The following is a 19,505-nucleotide window of genomic DNA, read 5'->3' on the forward strand; positions in this document are numbered from 1 at the left end:
GGATAGGAGCGACGGAGCTTTAAAGCCCGAAGCGGCTATAAAAGCAACAGCCACTTCGTTGCTGCAGCGTCGCGGGGCTCACGCTCGACACGCCTACCAAGACGGGGGGATAAGTATAAATATAAACAACATTTGGTGAGATTGCGCGAAAGCGGCGAGAGGAGGGGCAGATTGATGAGACTAGAAATTCTTGCAGCTAATCGAGCTGCCCCGCGTCGCTAAGCGCGCAAAACATGCTTTTAAGTTTATCTTAGCACCTACTTCTTCTACTGTTTTAATTGTTTTATAGTGTTTTTAGTATATTTAAACCGAGTTCATAAATAAAAAATTTTAGCCACTAGTAATTCTAGATATTACTAAGTGCGACGGTTAAAAATTAACGCATTCGTCACGATAAATCAACGATAATATGTAGCGATGTAGAGACGAGTGGCTCTTTCAACATTAATTAACGGCTTCTTAGAGTAAATGGGTAATATATATATATATATATATATATATATATATATATATATATATATACAAAAACAGAAACAAAAACGAAAACGAAAACAAAAAATACGGTACAATAACAAAAATCTCAAAACTCACACATAGGCAAATTCTTAGGTTTTATATTGGCGAATCCGCAAACTGGAGAGATATTGAAATTCAAAGTCCACCGTTCAAAGTCCAACAGTCGCGCATAATAAAACTTTGAGCTGCCGTCGAATTCTTAAGAATAGGATTCTTATTAACAAACGCGATCGCCCGACCTCTTTATCCAACGAAACATCTAAAAATTCATTGGCATTCGATGCGTCTGTACAGAACCGTGCAAAAGCAACTATGGCTCGAACTCGACGTCGGCACTGGAATTGGAGGATGGGGATTTACCGGAGCGCAGCTCAAGCGCGGCGAGTGACGACGATCGAAAGAAGCGACCGCGAACGGCTTTTACCGCCTCGCAAATCAAATCCCTGGAGGCAGAGTTCGAGAGGAATAAGTACCTCAGCGTCGCCAAGAGGCTCCAGCTCAGCAAAGCGCTCAAGCTCACCGAGACACAGGTATCTTGGACTTTCGACTCTCGTTTTACGGCCCGCTCGTCCGCCCAACCCCAGTCAAAATCCAATCAAATGTCCTCGTGAATTGCGTGGCTCGTTGGAAGGACGGAAACTTCCCCCCCCCCCTAGACTTGTAGGCCCGGCGACTCTCAAATTCGGGACAAAGATTGGCAATTCGATTGTGAAAGTTGTGACATGCACGTGATGAGCCCATCGGCCAAGGGACTTGGAAAGCCTCTTATATGAACAATAACAGAATGGCCAGCAAAATGTTTAAAATTATCTCCACGGTTGAGGTTTATTAGCAAATACTTCTCCCACGAGCGTAATAATGCCAATCGAAAATGTCATAAACGCATTTAGACGCGGCCAATTATCTCAACCATGACTCAGCGTTATCCGAGAAGGATAGAGTGACGTGACTGTGACAGCGTTAGGAGAGGGAGTGGGGGATGAAGTCCCGGCTTGTACGTATAAAAATTCATTAGCCCGAGCGATGATGTATCTATCGAAAAAAGCGACCGTGTGTCATTCGTAAATTAAAGGGCTCGCGACGAGGGTCGCGCCTCACACGGAAGTTGGAGTGAGAAAAAAAAAGCACGTCTGGCCCGCCTCGCGGGATAATAAATCGCCGAGCGCGAGACTCGCCCACCGCGGCTCTGGCCACCTGAAAAAGGTTAAGAGACGTCAGCGGGAGCGGCACTGCCGGCTGTGTGTGCAGAAGCTGTGGCCCGGGGGCTCCCCCCTTTGTATCCTGCGTGCGAAGCCTGGGGACGAGGAGACGTCGACGTCGTCGTCGCGTCCCTTGAATTATGAGTCGCGGCAGCACATGTGCGTGCTGCACAGGCGCCAAGGAACCGCGGCGCCACGAGCTTCGCATGACCAATTAGCACCTCAGGTTCGGCACCGTCTGCTCGACGAGCCCCGGGAGCCTGGAGCAACAATTTTTTTGTTTACTTTTTTTTTTGTTTTTTCTTTTGTTTTTGTTTTTGTTTTTAAGACACTCGCGCCCTTAATTATTCGCTCGCATTGCTTAATGAATATAATGTTCTGATATTTTTAGCAGTGGCGGGCAGTCGTTGTCGTCGTCATCGTCAGGAGATGTGACGGAGGTGGAGATGAAGGAATGCTCTTTCGAGCTCTTGTACAATAATCATTATCCGGATATTTATCCGACTAATTGCAAGGAGATAAAGGGCTAATGATACGTCATTGCAAATTAATTATGAGAGTGCGTTAATTGGGTCGAGTAGGCTTGCGAATAATATTCGGCATATGGTATTGCAGGGTTCGTGCGGTCGAGGGAAATGGATGCAAAAAAAAAAAAAAAAAAAAAAAAAAAAAAAAAAAAAAGAGATAAAAAAGATAGAAAAAAAGAAATTATCCATTCAAAGAATGTGTACATACACAATTACGAGGCAGTTGTATTATTAGCATTATCCGTACAGTATTTCACTTGCTACAATAAAGACACTGTCATTGTCTATAAAAATGCGTTACTTAATTAGTTTATTAGCCAAGATGTGGGCTGAGTAATTTATAATACTCGAAGGTCTAACAACGTGTGACGAAAATAATAAAATTGCAAATACAAAGTTTCACGATAACGTGTAAAAGCGCTTGTAATAACGGCGACGTATTAATTGTAATGGCTCGAAGTACGAAATGTCATTGGTTATTTTAAATATCATTTGAATGAGATGCGCCCATCGTTTCATTTACATGATAATTTTTAATTTACTATCGAAGTATCGAAGTTTCGTTATTGAGCAACAACGATCGGCATAACGCGCGCGATAAAACTTTTTAAACAAATAAATGCGCGTAAATGTAAAAAGTACTACTTTCTCCTTTCATTTTAGAAGTACTTCCACCTGGAAACTGAGAATGACCGATAAAACGAAACCGTTAATATATTGCTTCACACAATAATATCATCTCGCTCAATTACATTTTGAATATTACATTCATCTCCTTTTTCTCATTGTTATATTTCCATAATCGCCGCTATGAAATACATTATTTCGATGAACTTATCAGCAAGAGCACGAATAAGATTTAACAACGATCATTACAATGATCCTACCGAAGTTCGGTCTCATCATCAACGTTCATAGTACGTCTCGTAATACAGGCAAAGATAGCGTAGATTCATAATCGCATAAGTCCATCTACTTTTGCACAACGACGTGTGCATTAAGAGTGCAAGGATTGCTCGCGAAAGGAATCGTTGTCATTTTAAGCCACGCGTGAGAGAGGGGTGGGTGAGTGTGTGTGTGGGGGTGGTGGGGGATGGGGGATGAGGGATGGGATATGGGGGATGCAGCGCTTCGCGAGCATCGTAGGGCATGGCAAAAACATGATTTTTCAACGGGATTTGCGTCCTCTGCGACCATAATGCGCCATTATTAATCAGCCGTCGCGATCTCGCTCGTAAAAATCGGAGTACACGCGGCCAATAAAGTCCGAGCAAACGCTCATTTTTCGCTAATAATACCGCGACGATATACGTGCGCCGAGCCGTCCATCCAAAAATACCGCTAATTTGCAGGGCAAGAAAGTTCGCGCTGATCACACGAGGCGCGCAAATAAACAATTCATTCGGCTCGCATCATGCGAAAGCGCAAACAACGGAGGGAAGGAGGCGAGTGGAGTGCCTCGGGTTAATTGTCGAGGCGCGCGATTCCGCATTAAAAGGGCCGGAACGAGGCGACAGATCAGAGAAAAGACACGGGCCGCGGGCATAAACGTCACCGTATTTCTCCGACTTAACGAGCCGCACCACCAGCTTACCCTCGCTCTCCTCGAGAGGCTTCCCTCCCTTCTCAGCACCCCCGCCCAACGTGCTTCCCTCCCTCTCGCGCCATCGCCAACCGCCCCTTCGCGCGCTGATGCGGGTTCCGAGGCGGCGGACCGAGGAGGCGTCGATTTTTTAATTAGGATATATTGCCGTGCGTCGCGCGCTTGCTTCCTCGAGCCTTCCACTTCACCTCGGTCTGCCCCCGACAAATGCGGCTCCCGGATTTCTCGGTGATTTCGAATCAGCCGGGCGCGACGTCGCCACGACTCCCCACCCCAGATACCAGAGCTCTCTATTAGCAGAGCAGGCCTTGCCATTAAACACGGACGCTTTATTTATTTTCGTACGCCTGCCGGTGGGAGGTTTTTCTAGACGGAGTCCTGCTCCTTGCCTACGTCTTGGCTTCAGCCTCACCAACGCCAGTTCTCACGAACACGACTCGCTCCCTCTTCATCTTCTCGCCTTATCTCGATCAGGGCCTAGCTGATCTTTCAACGAGGCGCTTGGATCAAAGATGCGAGGCATAGAGCTGATATGTGGCGCAGGGACGAGGCCATTTTATTTATTTAAGAGGTGGGATACGCTACGCTAGACGAAACGCATGCGCCCGACAATTTAGACACTAGCAAATTTTTATGCCAAACGAGAGCTAATTTCATCGTTAGCTATCGTTTGCTAGTCGCTGGGATTTTGTTGACGATTGCCCAGAGGCCCACGCTGATACCAAGAAGTACAATTAGTTATAAATATTTCTATTTTTAATGTAAAAGTGGACGCATTGCCGGCCGAGCGCTAAGTGGTAACGGGGCCGAGATTCCCAAAACTACTTAAAACTTGAAAGTCGTAGTTTGCCTTTTTGAACGCTGTCGTCGTTCCAAGCCTCGAGAGACGATTTTACGTCCCCTTGCGCGTGTGTACATTAGCTAGCGAACAACGACTCCAACACGCTTTCGAACATTTACCATTGTTAAACTACCATCGTATTTAATCCGATGTAGATCATCGGTAATAGATTTACCTCGATCTCCATTATCTCCACGTGAATTTAATGAATTATGAGAAGCTTAGCCAACGACAAACTTTCATTCGTCCAACCGACTGCAACAAAATTTCCCTATCATCGACAATTCGCCCATTATATAACTGATCGATAGTCCTTCCTATTTGCGCAATGTAGATCACTATTAATAGTGATGTGAATCGACAGTATCGTTCGTACGACTTACCAATCACTTCATTACGGTTATTCATTCGCTAACAAAAGTTGATCGTTGCCACCCTCGCGTGTTCAAAGTCTCGCCCCACTATCGCTATCTTTTAACTATACTTGCAATTTAATTAACCATACATTTTATCATGGATTAACGACACATTGAGCTAGTTTGTTACTTCTCGCGCGCGGCGCAAAAGGCGTAAATCCGCCCAATGCGTCAATTGCGATAAAATCATTAAAAAAAAAAAAAGAAAGTCATTTTGGACTTGGACGAATCGATTGAAAAATAAGCAATAATACGCCCCCTCACCCCACCCCACCCCGCACACGTGCACGTACACACGTAACGAAGCCCTATAATACTGTTATACTCTTCCCGTCAAATTGCCCCGATCGAAAACATTGAGCATAGCTATTTGTCCGATTAATCATAATAATGGATAATCGTTCGTGGGAAAGGATCGCGGTCACGATCAAGGATCGAATGAACAATAGTTGGAGAAAAATAAAAAAAAAAAAATGCCCCGGGGGAGGATCGAACTCACGACCTTAAGATTATGAGACTTACGCGCTGCCTACTGCGCTACCGAGGCCATACGAGTTGAAATTTTTTTCTTGCAATTTACGGTCGCATGGATGAGTTAAAATTCGCAAACAATATTATCCAAAAACGCGTGGCTTTTCGCGCCGAGGATATTTCGTTGACGATTGTCCGCGACGTATTTGATGAGATTCGATTGTGAGGACGAGCGAGTGCATTGTTAATGGCCGTTTTGTAAGTTGCGCATGCGAGCTTGCAAATAGCCGTCACATAATGTCTCTACGTATTTTTCAGATCAAAATATGGTTTCAGAACAGACGGACAAAGTGGAAGCGGAAGTACACGAATGACGTTGAGCTTTTGGCTCAGCAATACTATTCTAGCCTGGGAATCCATGCACCAAGGCCGATATTCGTTGGTGATCGATTGTGGTAATGTTATTATTATAGATCGCTTATCTTATCGCAGTATCGCAGTAGTTTTTGTCAAGCGCTGTCTAATAATTGCTATTTGGCTTAGGTTTTTCAATTATCCTGGGCATCCGCAACACGGCTCCTCCTTATTACCAGGGCCTTACTCCCCGCTGACGATTTCGCCGACTCTGCCGATAATTCAGCCGTTGTCAAGCAATCTACCCAATGGACAACACACAGCTATTTTTCAAAATAATTCGACCAGTCCAACAAACTACAACTTATCACAGAGACTCGATTACAGGCATCAAAATTCCTAATCAATGCATAAATGAAGCACAACTCTTTTTTTACTGTACATGATTTAAATTTAAGAACGTTTTATTTTATATAAGCTTAAAACTGTTGTAAGATAATATGAAATTAAATGTTTTTCCAAAATTTGATAAAACTTTTGGTCTCTGATACTTTTTCATGACGATCGTATTTTGTAATTACTGTGCTCGGAAGACGAATGATAAATTATTACATCATACTTCTTCATAATAAATATACCATTAAGCATAATATCAAACATCTATGCTCTAGGAAAATCTATCACTCTTTTATTATTTAACGTGAAAAAAATAATGGAGTATTTAATACTCCATTTTATGTATCGGTCGGGGATAATACATTGGTAACTCCTAAGACCTTTTCATCGTGATCGGCTTGATTTTGAACAATTTTTGCATATTTTTCATTATCTAGTAAATCCTCTTCATCGAGCATCTCCTGCATTCGCTGCTTATATCTAACAGAAATAAGAGCAATTTCGTATGATTATATTCATTTAATATTTAGGTGCCATGATAGCCAATCATATTTTATTGAAAAGTCACTCACATATCGCTGTCTGGATTATTATCTTGATTTCTGCATTTATCCAACTTCTTTTCTAAATTCTTTACCAAATCTCTAGGTGGAAACTCCACACATTTTGCCATTGATCTTATTTCTGGATATTACAGGAATATATCATTATTATTATTATTATATAGTATTATTTGGTAAGTAATTTTACTAAATTCAACGCACTTCTTACGGCTTCGACAATGGCTGTTAAATGATCTCGGGAGAACAATATATCTGTTACATAATTATCTAAGTTGGCGTTAACACTGGAGGCTGCGTGTAATGTAGCAGCTAAAGCAATTTGACTGGGAGCATATAGTAATACACTATCGGTAAGAAAGACCTTTTCTAAAAATTCATCGATATATGGCCTCAATTTCTCTGGATTTTCAATGGCCGGGTACCTAGTCTGAGAATCGTTGGTGTTTTACATAAATTTCTACATTCTAGGCCATTAATGGTAACCAAATTTTTATACCAAAACATCATACGGTCTACTCACCTTAATGTCGATTAGAAGGCCTTCGACGGGTCTAAATGGATTATGTATAGTTAAATTATAATTCAACTGTTGCATTAAGAGAAGCTCGTTGTTAAGGATGATATCGGATGCCTTTTCTCTATCGCCCATAATATTAGCAACAAATTGCGATATCGACACGTTAAATTCCTCGACCTAAAAGTTTATTATAAATAAGTGATATAACTTTTGGGGTAGCAAAGGCGCCACAAGACATATTATTAACGTATACAACATACTTTGCAGGCTAAATACACACAAGTGACTAAAATTTCCTTCGGATGGTAATCCATAACGCTATTTCTCAGATAAAATCTTTTAAAGTAATGTAAAGCTGTGGCTATAGTAGGCTTAGGCATCGGAGGATTAAATCTTTTACAAAATTCCTTGAGTTGAGATTCATAAAATCGTTGAAGCACCCTTTCCTCGCCAACGGATAGAAAATGCTTTTCCCTTTTCTCTTCCTAAATTGAACAAGCGCATTAATACAAACAGAATAATTTACAATTAACAAATCCAGATTATTACACAATATAACCTGTACATGATGCCTATTATGCGTTAAAAACGACCGATAAGAAAAATTAAAATGCAACACGATCTCGCATCTAAGCAATAAAAACAATATATATTGAAAAAATACTCTTTTATTCAATAAGTATGGATAATTTAAATTAAGGACTCACTGTCATGCTCGCTCCATGTTTACTAATAAATTCAGCATTCGTCTCCTCTCGCAAAACCGCAATATCATTTTCATCGTTAAACGACCAATACTTTTTTTGTGAACTTAATGGAAACATCTTATTATCTATATAAATTCGAGATAAATAATAAATATATGTACATGAAATATGTCTATTTTCCGACAAACTGCATGTTTAATTGTTTACATCGGTGATGATTAGTTACCCTTTGGCTAACAACGAGGCCACAGGTAAGATGGCGCTACATGACCATCGCTCCTTTGAATTAGTTGATTTGCAATTTCTTAGATGGCAGCATTAGCCTACATTGCCGCAAATTCGCCCGGATTCGCCAAAGAATTGCCGAGCATTCTCCAGATGTATTATCGCCATTCTATTATTATAAATAAATCAGACCAATGAAATATAAATCACTAACTAGCGTACGATTAATTATGATTGCGAAAAATAATATAATTAAGATTTGCAAAAATTACCTCTACTTCCCACGAGCCCATCCACTCTCGACAACTTAATCCTCGACAAAACAATCCATCAATTTGTATTCGTATCCGCTCCTTCTTTATATAAACTCAATAAAATAGGATAACTATTTTAATTTAACGTAATTGCCATCGTGCGATATAAATTGGACAACGCGTTCATTAGTTACCGATTGATCAATAGAATTTTCAATAGAATTGCTTGTGAATATTGTGAATTCACACACAACAGATTAAAAGTATCTAAGAGCCAAATACGTCGTTCGATCGGATGAGTTTTTTTTTTTTTTTTTTTCTTTCATATTTAGAAATTATTCTTAATAATCAATCAAATGCGAATGAATAATCATCAGATCCACGAGATCAGCTAAGTTAATCGACTTAGCTACTTGGTCAGAGGACCATTGCTAATAATAATGCAGCACCTGTCCCATTTAACAACCTCTAAGCCATTCGTATTCGTTCTTTTCATCAATTCTGCATCTCGTTGTTCTTTCGAATAATATCTTATCAATAAGTAGACTCCTCGTGTTTCCCCATCCCGTCACAAACTTACACTCCGACTGCTCGCGTATTTCGCGCGAAGAGGAAACGGGGGTCCATTTTAATATGCACGCCCCCGCGAGTGTATGCCGCACTGGCACTCGCCATCGCACGCACACGTGGGCGTTCCTTCGACCCTTTGTCACCGGTGGACGCGCGGCTGCATCTTATCACTGGGAGATCGCGAGACCGTTTGCGATCTTGCCGAGGACTACTAAGTAGAGAGGTAGGGTACGTTTAGCCACGGGGCCTCCTCTTTATATCTCGTATGAGATACGGGTGAAGCGGTGGAAGAGAACGAGATAGAGATAGAGATAGAGATAGAGATAGAGATAGATAATGAAGCGAGCGAAGCGTAGAGAGGGATTGAAAGGAGGAGGGGGGGAGGGGGGTAACGTACGGTTGTACGTGTGCATTTATGCGAATTTATGCTATCTGGAGAAAAGGAGAAGACGCTCGCTCGCCTGTTCCCAATGAAATTATGTCGGAATTGGTCGTTATTCTCTCTTGTTGCGCGTGGAGTGCATCTCTTAAGGTAGTTTTGGTAAGATATCGAGTGCAACTGTCCGAGTATACGAGACTATGAGTTACGTTATCATCTATAGATTAATCAAATCTACGCGAACAGTGCTTCGAAAATGCTAAACGACAATGTCAATAATATTAGCAAACTTTTTTCATTGTAATAGCTTTGCGAAAATATTTTACCACCCCTCCTCGTCCCATTCATAGCATTTGTTGTATTTTTTTATTGTGGGGAGTCGAACATATATAATGTTGGTAAAACATGTATAAGATATGCAAATCTAGCAAAGCAAATGCTAACATATTAATTTCTAGAGGAAAAACGTTTGAGTAATTATGAATAACTTTTTATTCTTCGTATTAAAAATATCACGTGTATGATATTCATATTAAATTTAAAATGTTGTAGTTACATGCAACCCCAAAGCCATACCGAATAACATGAAAATAGAATAATATAAAATTAAAAAACACTTTAATTATATTATTTTTCGTGCTATTTTATATTTCATATGAAATATTGATATATATTTATTTTAGGCATTTGATAGCATCTGAAAGCAGTGATAGAAAATTTATTTAAACAATTTTCAATAAAAAAATCACCCAGGAATCGTGAACGATGTTCGTGTGTTCGTACGACTTTTATTATGTAACATTTATTATGTATATATTCGGCTTAATTCTTCGAAATAATAACTATAATAATGCACGACAACAACAACAACAATAACCACGACGACGACGACGACGACGATGACGACGACGACAATGACGAAGAACAGCAATGATAATCACGAAAAGTAATCGTAATAATAGGATTAAATGATTAATAATGGGGAACGGATGCTCGAATAATGCGAAACTCTCAACATGTACGAAAATTAATTTTCCTAATTAATCAGCCAAATAAGCGCTATAACTTACGCGGAGCATCGCGCCACGCCGGGCCGCTGTACTTTTAGTTCTCGAATAATAATGATAAATCTCAAAGGCAAAGAATGATTTTGAAGCCGAGACCGTGAGTTGTTAGCCTTAAGCCAGCCAAACCAGCTATAACTCTCCCTGGTTTTTAAAATGCGCGTGAGCCGTACACGCGCGAGATCATCTCACCCCAGGAGACGACGGATCTTTGCTTCGACCCGGTGCGAGAGCCCGCGCAGTCTGCACACTTAGTGCTTACACTTTTCGCCAATCGACGGCGGCTATGATTTATCCAACGGCCATCTTTTGTTTTTCTTCAAAAATTTTGTTTGGACAACAACGTGGCAAACAAACCTTCCCGTCCTATGCGAATTCCTGTCTTAACGCCTTTGTCCAGTAGCATTCGTTCGCTTCCTCGAAATTCTTCTTCGAGCTTGCAATTTTTCAATATTTTGTTATTCGGGTATTGGGCGCTCATTCATTTCGTCAATTACGGAATCAATGACAATTGTCACTTTCAATGCCTCACTGTTTTCACGCTCTTACTTGATGATAGTCAACTTTTACATTTTGCTCTTCGACATATAATTAATAATAATCATCCTATAATCATTTATTTATAATATCTATTTGCTTCCCTGTACTTATGCACAAACATGCGCGCGCGCGTATTCCAGTTACGCGAGCATTTGTCGTTTCTTCTTCGATTTTAAAACTAAAAATAAAGAAACCATTTTCTTTACAAAGTACAAATATTACGAAGCTTGGCATGCTTTATCGATACCATATACTTATGAAATATCGATAGACTACAAATTTTTCAAAGGTGAATAAGATGAATATATTTACAAAATATTAAACAAACAAATTCAATGCAAAAATAATCTTTGATAAGTATTAGATGAGACGTGGGATTTTCAATCAAAAAGTCTTACTCTTGAGCTTCCCTTCCAATCAGATGGTAAAATATTATGTTCCATTAGATAAAATAACAAATTCAAGCATATAAATCTGTATCTTAGATTATTTGTTCAAAGCTCTTAACAAAATATTACATTAAATTTATATATTGAATTAAAATTGTTGTGCTTGGATTATATTATACAAATACATGATACATGATTTTTTATTGTTTATTTCATATTTTTATGAGAATTGGAAGATATAGTGGATGAACGTGTCTACTCTCTTTGTAAACATCAATTTATTTATTTTTAAATGAAAAAAAAAAAAAAAAAAAATCAATAAAAATACATATATTCAAATGTTTGTAAAATTAACTTTAATATCTGTATTCACTTGAAGTATGTACATTGTTCTTTAATTCAACAATTTTAATTTCTTCAACGAATTGAAAATACAATATGATAGGTAAATAGGGCGTAAAAAAAATCTTTGGAACAAATATTTTATTGAATTTTAAGCGATAATTTATTAGAGGGAAGATAGACAATATTGAATCATACAATTGTCACAATCACGAGTTTATGAGTGCATTTGAATTTTACTCATTACTTTGAAAAATTCTATCTATAATTAAATAATGTTTGCGTGTCAGTCTGCTATGCTCTCCTCTTTAAATTCTCATTCGTTGCGAGCCTTGAAGGTGAGGGATATGCTTAGCCTTAATAGTTCGACACATTCCCAAGTTTCTCAAGTTCTTAAGAAACATATGAGTAAACTAAGCTCCCTAGTCTTCTATCGTCTTAAAAATTTTCATTTCATGCTTACGTGATTTGTACTTGGCTATAAAGTAACAATTATTTTACCCTCCCCCCCCTCCCTCTTTTTTTGTTGTTTTTTTTTTGTTTCGATATTTGAATAAATATCGAATTTACATTAATATTTTACACAGTTATTATTGTATTTATTTATTGACCTTGTCATGTTTTATCTCAATTATTTTATTATGATGTAGGTGTAAAAGATTAAAAATTCAGTACGACGGATGAAGTGTAGGAGGCATTTATGTTCACAAAATTGTCACAAAATGTAATAAAGAATTCAAAAAGACGAAAAATCAAAGCTTATCCTAAATAAGGGCCTTTAAACCATTGTAATTGGTAAATATTCGATGGTCATACTTATTATTCCAAAACTGCCTTTTACCCAAAGTTTAACTTATTTTCTACCGACGCAATTTATCTGAAAAGCCATGAATCAATAAGTGAAATCCGCTAGTTTTCTACAAGGGGCGATCGAAAAATGTTAACACGATATACTCGGGGATCGTATATACGAGGAGAGAAAATTAGCATATGTATGATAAAATGTGTTGGTAAAGCGAAATTAACACGATGTTACAAGGAACTTTAACACGCGTCCTCGAGGGTTAGTCGCCGCGTGTTAGTGACCGCAATATACGATTGATACACTGTATGCGATTGTGTTTAGTGCGAATGTAAGGCCTTGGGTATTTGTGAGGTAAGGAGGTGAGTTTTTGTCCTTTTGTTAAAAAATAATTGTTCAGTGAGCTGTATTTATATTTATATAAATTACCGCATAATAATCTCATCTGCATTAAGGATGAAATTTTATTTGAAGCGCTCATAATGTTTCCAGGATCTTGGTTCAAATAATTTTTTACCTGCACGCATACTTACAGAATTTGTGTAACGATAGGCAAGGAAATCAATATAGATCTCATATCAAGGTAATTAGTGTATTAGATGGATGGATTATTCTAGAAAAAAACTTGTATACCGATAATATTTTAAAAATATTTCAATAAGTCTCAACTTTTTAACCAAAGTTGACGCGCGAATATTGCAATTAGAAAGTCAGTCCGCCCTTTTAATATTATTTATTTACTTATGCTGTGTACGACGGAATTGTTCAAATTTATGTAATATAATATTTCCAATGATTGATATGAAGGAAGAATGATTAATTAAAGTGTATATTTAACTTTATATGTACTTTATATATTTGGCTGTTATTTCTTAAAATTGTTCATACGATTAAAAGAGGAAGAAGAATTTATGAAAAACATAAATGATTTTTCAATTCCCTTTGTTATGGCGAACATTAATGTTGTTGGAAAAAAGAGTGTTTATGTCGCTATTATTGTATTTTACGAGGTCGTAAAACTTTATCCATCCCCGTTACTTTCTAAAGAAATCTTTCTTCTTTAACTTCAATGAAATTATAAGACATAAATTATTTATAAAAGTTGTATCTATACATTTCAACTTTACAATTGCATAATTGGATTATACATATTAATATATATATATATATATATGTATGTATGAAACAAAAATATTATTATACGGTCAATGACTAATTAGGCCATTTATAAGCGTATAATAATTCTGAGCACAGCAGTTCTGTTTGATCTCGGGCGAATGTTTGAAAAATTCGTCGTACCGCGTCAAGATCGAATGAGAAAAATAAATGTCGAAAGTTTACCTTTCCAAAGCTGTCACCTCAGCCTCTAATTAATTCGCATAATGGCATTTGTTCTTAACGTACTACGCGTTTGATCGCCTACTTTGAACACAAGGACAAAGAGAGTCGTCCGCCGACACACGCAAAGCGCAGGCAAACATAAGCCTTATGAAGAGGTCGCTCACGCGAACCGTTTTGGATTGTTGCTATATACGTTGCATGTATCGAGCGTCGGAGAATTAAAAGTCTACGTACACACAATGTAAGACCAATTGCGGCGACTCCTTTGTCGTATGAGATATAATACAAATTGTGTACATGGCCGCGCGCCATTCCCGGCAACGTGAAAACCTATAGCTCGATGTGCGCTATTCTTCGACTTATGGCCCCGTAAGAAATAATTTTTTTACCTTCTGAGAAAGCCGAGGCTGCGATGGAAGCAATCGTATGGAAATACCGTAAGCGTGCAATTACTGCCGATAATACGTATTATATTTAATAATAGCTTTAAAATGTTTAAGAATTAGCGGATGTATGTTTGATGTATCTATCAATCAAACGGGCTTTGGTTTTAAGACGTAAAAATTTACCCGATAATGCGAATATTCCTAATATTTTTTTTTAATTATTCGCGGAAAATGCTTTTTATTAGGTACTTAAATATATAATGCAAAGTAATGCTTTGAGAGTGAGGACAATTTTTCATTATATAGGTGTCGTTAAGTGTATAGAGCCACTTTATCTTAGCCACGATATATTATTATTATTATTATTATTATTATTATTATTATTATTATTATTATTATTATTATTATTATTATTATTATTATTATTCATAACAATTCAAATAAAGTATTTTAACATAACCAATACACATTGTTTATTTAATTTTTTTATCTCAATATTTTTAATGATGGATTATGCATGGTTAGACGGACAAGATTTTATTTTAATGTAGATAAGCAATTTTTATTGTATTAAAATTTACAACTAATAGAAGCGTTAGGTACGTCAAAATTTCAACTTTTATAAATAATGTTTAACGTCGGGTGCCTATAATAACTTTCTTTTACATAATTAATGATACAACCCCTTAACGTCAAGCAGTTGCTTCATTTAAAGTATAACACCGACTATCTTCGTGACGATGAGCTATATATTTTCCACTTAATATCTTTCCCATCTCGCTTCTTGGGCCTTATCACATAGATGCATTCATTAGCTCATTGTATAACATATTGCGCGTATTTTTTGCTGTCCTGTGTACGCGCACGCATGTTTTATCGATGGTAAAACTTATTGCATGAAAAATTTGGAGATTGAAGATCTTATTTTACAGTTATATATCCTTGATATATTTCTAATTGTTAGGCAAACTAGAGAAAGTAATTAACTGTCCAGTCGATTATTTATGCGGGGATTAAAACTATTTGTATGAGCGGGATTAAATGAAATTTCGACAAATCATGCGTATGAAGCGAAAGAATATTGTAAATCCTTCACTCACGATACGGTTGAATCATTTAGATAAGAATGAAAGAACGAATAATAAGAATCAGAAGAATTTAAATAAAACTGAATATACGTAACGCGGAAAGTAATGGACTTTAACGTATAATAATAGGAATGCAAGGATAACACGAAGGTAACTATTAAATAAATATTCGTTGAAGTACATTGCAAGGTAATTATAATGTAGGTAAAACTAATAGATCAATAAATTAAAATATACCGAAATGCGATGAGCTTTTGACCTTGAAAATCAACCATTGAAACGACCATTGAAATGTATAAATATAATGAAAATGTATTGAAATATTTGTCTGACATCCGATATATAATTTAAGAACTTTGAATTATGCTCGAGAAAAGCAGTTGAAAACTTAATCCTATAAATAAATATTTTTTTTAATATTCGACAAACTTGTTAATTCACATACATTTTTAAAATTACATACATACATATATGATCATTGGAATAATGGATTTATCGGATGCTCCTGTACACACTATATATGTGCAAATATATCTACAAGAATTTTAATTCAATTTTATTCTCATTTCATCGTTTCCTTTGGTATTTAAATTTTGAAAATCTATATCTTTTAAAATATTATTTAGATGATCAAATCCACTAAATGTCAGGAAACTCTTGCTGATATCATAAGACCACGTGTATAAGATCTCAAAAAAAAATTATAAGAAGTATAATCGATAATTCAAATATTGTTTAGAAATGGAAATTGAAATAATATTCGTAATATTGGGAAATAGAAAAAAATCAGGTTATCGTGTGAGTAATAAGTATAGTATAGCGAATGTTGTTATGATAGCGGAGAAAGAACCGTGATACAAGAGCCTTACAAGCTATTATGCATAGATCACATTGTGATTATGAGCGAGTAATCGTGGACAGCAAATACCGCAGAATTTTTTCGAATTCATGTATACGTATATTTATGTGAGATATCATTTCTTGAAGCAAAAATGATTATAGTGTGTGAAAAAGGCTGCATTGTTAATTGATAAAGTCGTCAGAGGATCGTGATTAATGAGTGAGTGGCTCAAAATAATGTAAAAATTCGTTGAAATTGAGATTGACACAGATGATTTAATATAAATAAAATTTTTTATTAAAAATCAATTTAACGGAAATACTGTTTGTATATTATCTTGTCCATTTTGCGTGCTATTTTCGACAACGAAAATATGCCGAATGATCATAGTGAATTGTAAATATATTTACTATAATATTTATAAAAATCCCCGATGGAAATTTATATGCCTTTGTGTTATAAATGTTTCTGTAGCATTAACGTAGCATTAACGGAGATCGTTAATATTTTCATAGACGAGATTATTTATTTTATCAATTACGACGGATTTAATTTAAAAAAAAATGTTTTTCTTACTACTTTTATGAATTTCGATAGTCTTTGCACATCTATTTCACGTTTCCATTAATTTACTTATTATGTGATTAGAAAATGAAGAAAAATATTCAAAGTAAAAGAAAGAACACTCATATTCAGGAAAATTAAAGGAATAGTGTAAAATACGGTACTTTCACTTTTACAATAATCATTTCACATTACATAAAAATTTTAAAAAAAAAACAAAAAAAAAAAACAAAAATTTAATCCCACTAGAATTTAATCGAATTACAGTACTCTTTAATGAAGCTATCAGCGAGATATTTCTAATGCTAGTAGTTGCAGATGCACGAATATCACTCATTTATACGTTTATTGCCAAAAGTTCTATTATTAATTTATTAATTTCATATAATCAATAAGAGAAATATGACCCCATATTGAAATATAATGACGAAGATTTTACTTTTATAACATACGGTTTCATTCCATTAATCAATTAAATCATCTGTTCGATAACTTGGAACATTTCAGAGTATCACATGTTCCTAGACATATATTTTATTTGAATTTATCCTTACCCGGAAATCTAGCCAAAACGTGCAAAAAATCTTCGCACCCCAATGAAGGAACATTAACTGAAAAAAATGTAGCAAAACGGCCACTCTTAAAAGCAAAAAGGTACGAAATCGCGAGGCGATCGTAGAATTTTTCTTGGTTATTACCAAAGTTTTGGCAGCACCGGCAATTAAAAGCAAATCTTTTCTTTTTCGCTATAAAAAGGAGTCAGGAGTCCGCGTGTTTTTCGGAGAACAGAGGCAGTTAGTCATCCGCAAGGGAAAAAGGAGAGAGTGTGTGCGTGCGTGCGGGCGTGCGGGCCTGTATGCCAGGAGGAATGAATAAGGAGCGAGAGAACAGGCGGACACCGTCTTCTTCCTCTTGAAGGAGAAACAGAGCGAGAGCGATTGAAGCGGCGAGAGAGAGAGAGAGAGAGAGAGAGAGAGAGAGAGAGAGAGAGAGAGGGAGAGAGAGGGAGAGAGAGGGAGAGAGAGGGGGGGGGAGAGAAAAGAGAGAACTCGACTATGTAGCCTGTGGGCAAGACTGGACGACGTCGTGCACATGTAGCTAAAAGAAATTTAACGTTTTTTTCTGGCAAACAAAGGGGCCTTCACTGCGCTGCTCAAAAGAGATAAAAAAAATTAAAAAAAAAAAAAAATAAAAATATAAAAAAAAGGGTGTGCAAGCACTTGGACAAAAGGAATAATAAGCAGTAGTTTGTTAAAGTTGAAGGGAAGATCGTCTTTTTCAATGCTTAAAAAATAATTTACTTATGACGGCTCGATGTCCGAGAACTAAACGATCGATCGTTCGAACAACGATCGGCATAATACACGCTCGGAAGCTAATAATCCAGGGTATTTTAACGATACTTGAATTCATCAAATTATATTGTCAATCAAAACCCGCGAAGCTCACTCAAAAGCTTCATCTTTCCGTTCGCCATGGCGCGGACTTTGATAAGGTTCCACGATTCTCCTCATTAAAAAGCAGCGCTTTTTGATCAGTCGAAGCTTGCGGCTTCAAGCATCTCGGATTCAAGAGCCTCGATCCACCAATCATTTGAGGTTTTGAAAAGGCAAGAATCGGGCTACCGACCATCGATAAACGTACGTTGATTAGCCCCGAAAGTCCCGCTCGAGCGAGGAGATGAAAATCCACAGCAGCTCCTACAGAGCCGAGGCCGCCGGTCATCGCGATCATCGGCTCTCACTCCCGCAGCTGCGGCCCAAGACGGGTAATTAGGGGATCGAAGGTGCAACGGCGCCTCCTCACTACCGTTCGTCCCTTCAGTTGCTGACCGACATTTTATCTATCGGCATCGACGCTAAGGACCCGCGGCGTTCGCTATCGCACGAATCCGAATTAGGTTAGGCTCGGCCAAGGGAAGCTCCCTGCTTAACTCTCTTTTTCGCCGCCGAAGGAGTAGGGGCGCGTACGCGGGCTTGCCCCTGGCTCCGCGCTATCTATCCCACTTTACGAACGGGATGCGCGGCCGAGACTCTAGCCACCGCTGCTCTCGTCCCCCCATCTATAATTACCCACATACCCACACGTTTCTCCGGTCTTTCCCTCTTAATTCCACTTGGGGATACGAGAATCCCATAGGTCTGTCCCGGCACGACCTCGCACCGCTCCTGCATGCGCCGAGCTTCCGCCCGTCGCAATTCGTACGTAGCCGAGGTAGCGAGGAGAATTCACGGAGTCGAATCTACGTCTAAGTCAGCGATAACCGACGATATACCCCCACTTTCTCCCGAAAAAATATCTGATACGCTTCCACGATGATTTATACCTAGCTGCTCTGGCCGTACAACCCTTCCTCTCTCTCTCTCTCTCTCTCTCTCTCTCTCTCACACACACACACACACACACACACACACACACACACACACACACTTCCCCTCTTCCCCACAAACACCCACATAACCATACACGCATAACGCAAACAGCATTCGGTATTTAAGGGTGTGGCTATCGAGGTAATCCGTCTTCTGCACTAAAACGTGCCTTAAAGTCGTATCCGACTCGTTGCAATGTGGACGGAATGTCCTGAACAGTGAATAAACACGACATATT

General features: G+C 37.9%; 2 protein-coding genes and 1 non-coding gene across 4 annotated transcripts; 1 reads left to right on the forward strand and 2 right to left on the reverse strand.

The window, feature by feature from the left end:
* The first annotated feature begins 435 nt into the window (after nt 1-435).
* LOC105359524 (lateral muscles scarcer) lies at nt 436-6,399 on the forward strand. Of its 2 annotated transcripts, none has more exons than XM_011496148.1 (4): nt 436-472; nt 811-1,046; nt 5,910-6,028; nt 6,117-6,399. In XM_011496148.1, the coding sequence occupies exons 1-4, from the start codon at nt 469-471 to the stop codon at nt 6,328-6,330; spliced, it is 573 nt and encodes a 190-aa protein (XP_011494450.1). In that variant the 5' UTR covers nt 436-468; the 3' UTR covers nt 6,331-6,399. The 2 variants fall into 2 exon arrangements, with proteins under 2 accessions (XP_011494450.1, XP_011494442.1); XM_011496140.1 differs by having other exon boundaries at nt 5,892-6,028; nt 6,117-6,397.
* On the reverse strand, nt 5,577-5,649 carry TRNAM-CAU (transfer RNA methionine (anticodon CAU)). Its single transcript has one exon. It is a non-coding gene; the product is annotated as a tRNA-Met (tRNA).
* Nucleotides 6,400-6,593: 194 nt separating the features above from the next.
* Nucleotides 6,594-8,343, reverse strand: CycH (cyclin H). The gene is made up of 6 exons (XM_011496159.1): nt 8,111-8,343; nt 7,664-7,888; nt 7,407-7,580; nt 7,088-7,313; nt 6,896-7,007; nt 6,594-6,803 (listed from the first exon to the last, which is right to left on the reverse strand). The coding sequence occupies exons 1-6, from the start codon at nt 8,225-8,227 to the stop codon at nt 6,662-6,664; spliced, it is 996 nt and encodes a 331-aa protein (XP_011494461.1). The 5' UTR covers nt 8,228-8,343; the 3' UTR covers nt 6,594-6,661.
* Nucleotides 8,344-19,505: the final 11,162 nt, after the last annotated feature.

The sequence above is a fragment of the Ceratosolen solmsi genome, unplaced genomic scaffold (assembly GCF_000503995.2).
Source record: "Ceratosolen solmsi marchali unplaced genomic scaffold, CerSol_1.0 scaffold10, whole genome shotgun sequence".
NCBI classification, from domain to species: domain Eukaryota; kingdom Metazoa; phylum Arthropoda; class Insecta; order Hymenoptera; family Agaonidae; genus Ceratosolen; species Ceratosolen solmsi.

Excerpts from the sequence above, each read along its gene's own strand:
- LOC105359524 (XM_011496140.1), top strand. Across the intron at positions 1,047-5,891 it reads TCAAGCTCACCGAGACACAG|ATCAAAATATGGTTTCAGAA; the intron begins GTATCTTGGACT and ends CGTATTTTTCAG. Across the intron at positions 6,029-6,116 it reads TTCGTTGGTGATCGATTGTG|GTTTTTCAATTATCCTGGGC; the intron begins GTAATGTTATTA and ends TATTTGGCTTAG.
- CycH (XM_011496159.1), bottom strand. The coding sequence starts at position 8,227 with ATGTTTCCATTAAGTTCACAAAAAAAGTATTGGTCGTTTAACGATGAA. Across the intron at positions 7,314-7,406 it reads GCCTTCTAATCGACATTAAG|ACTAGGTACCCGGCCATTGA; the intron begins GTGAGTAGACCG and ends AACGATTCTCAG. Across the intron at positions 6,804-6,895 it reads AATAATCCAGACAGCGATAT|ATATAAGCAGCGAATGCAGG; the intron begins GTGAGTGACTTT and ends TATTTCTGTTAG.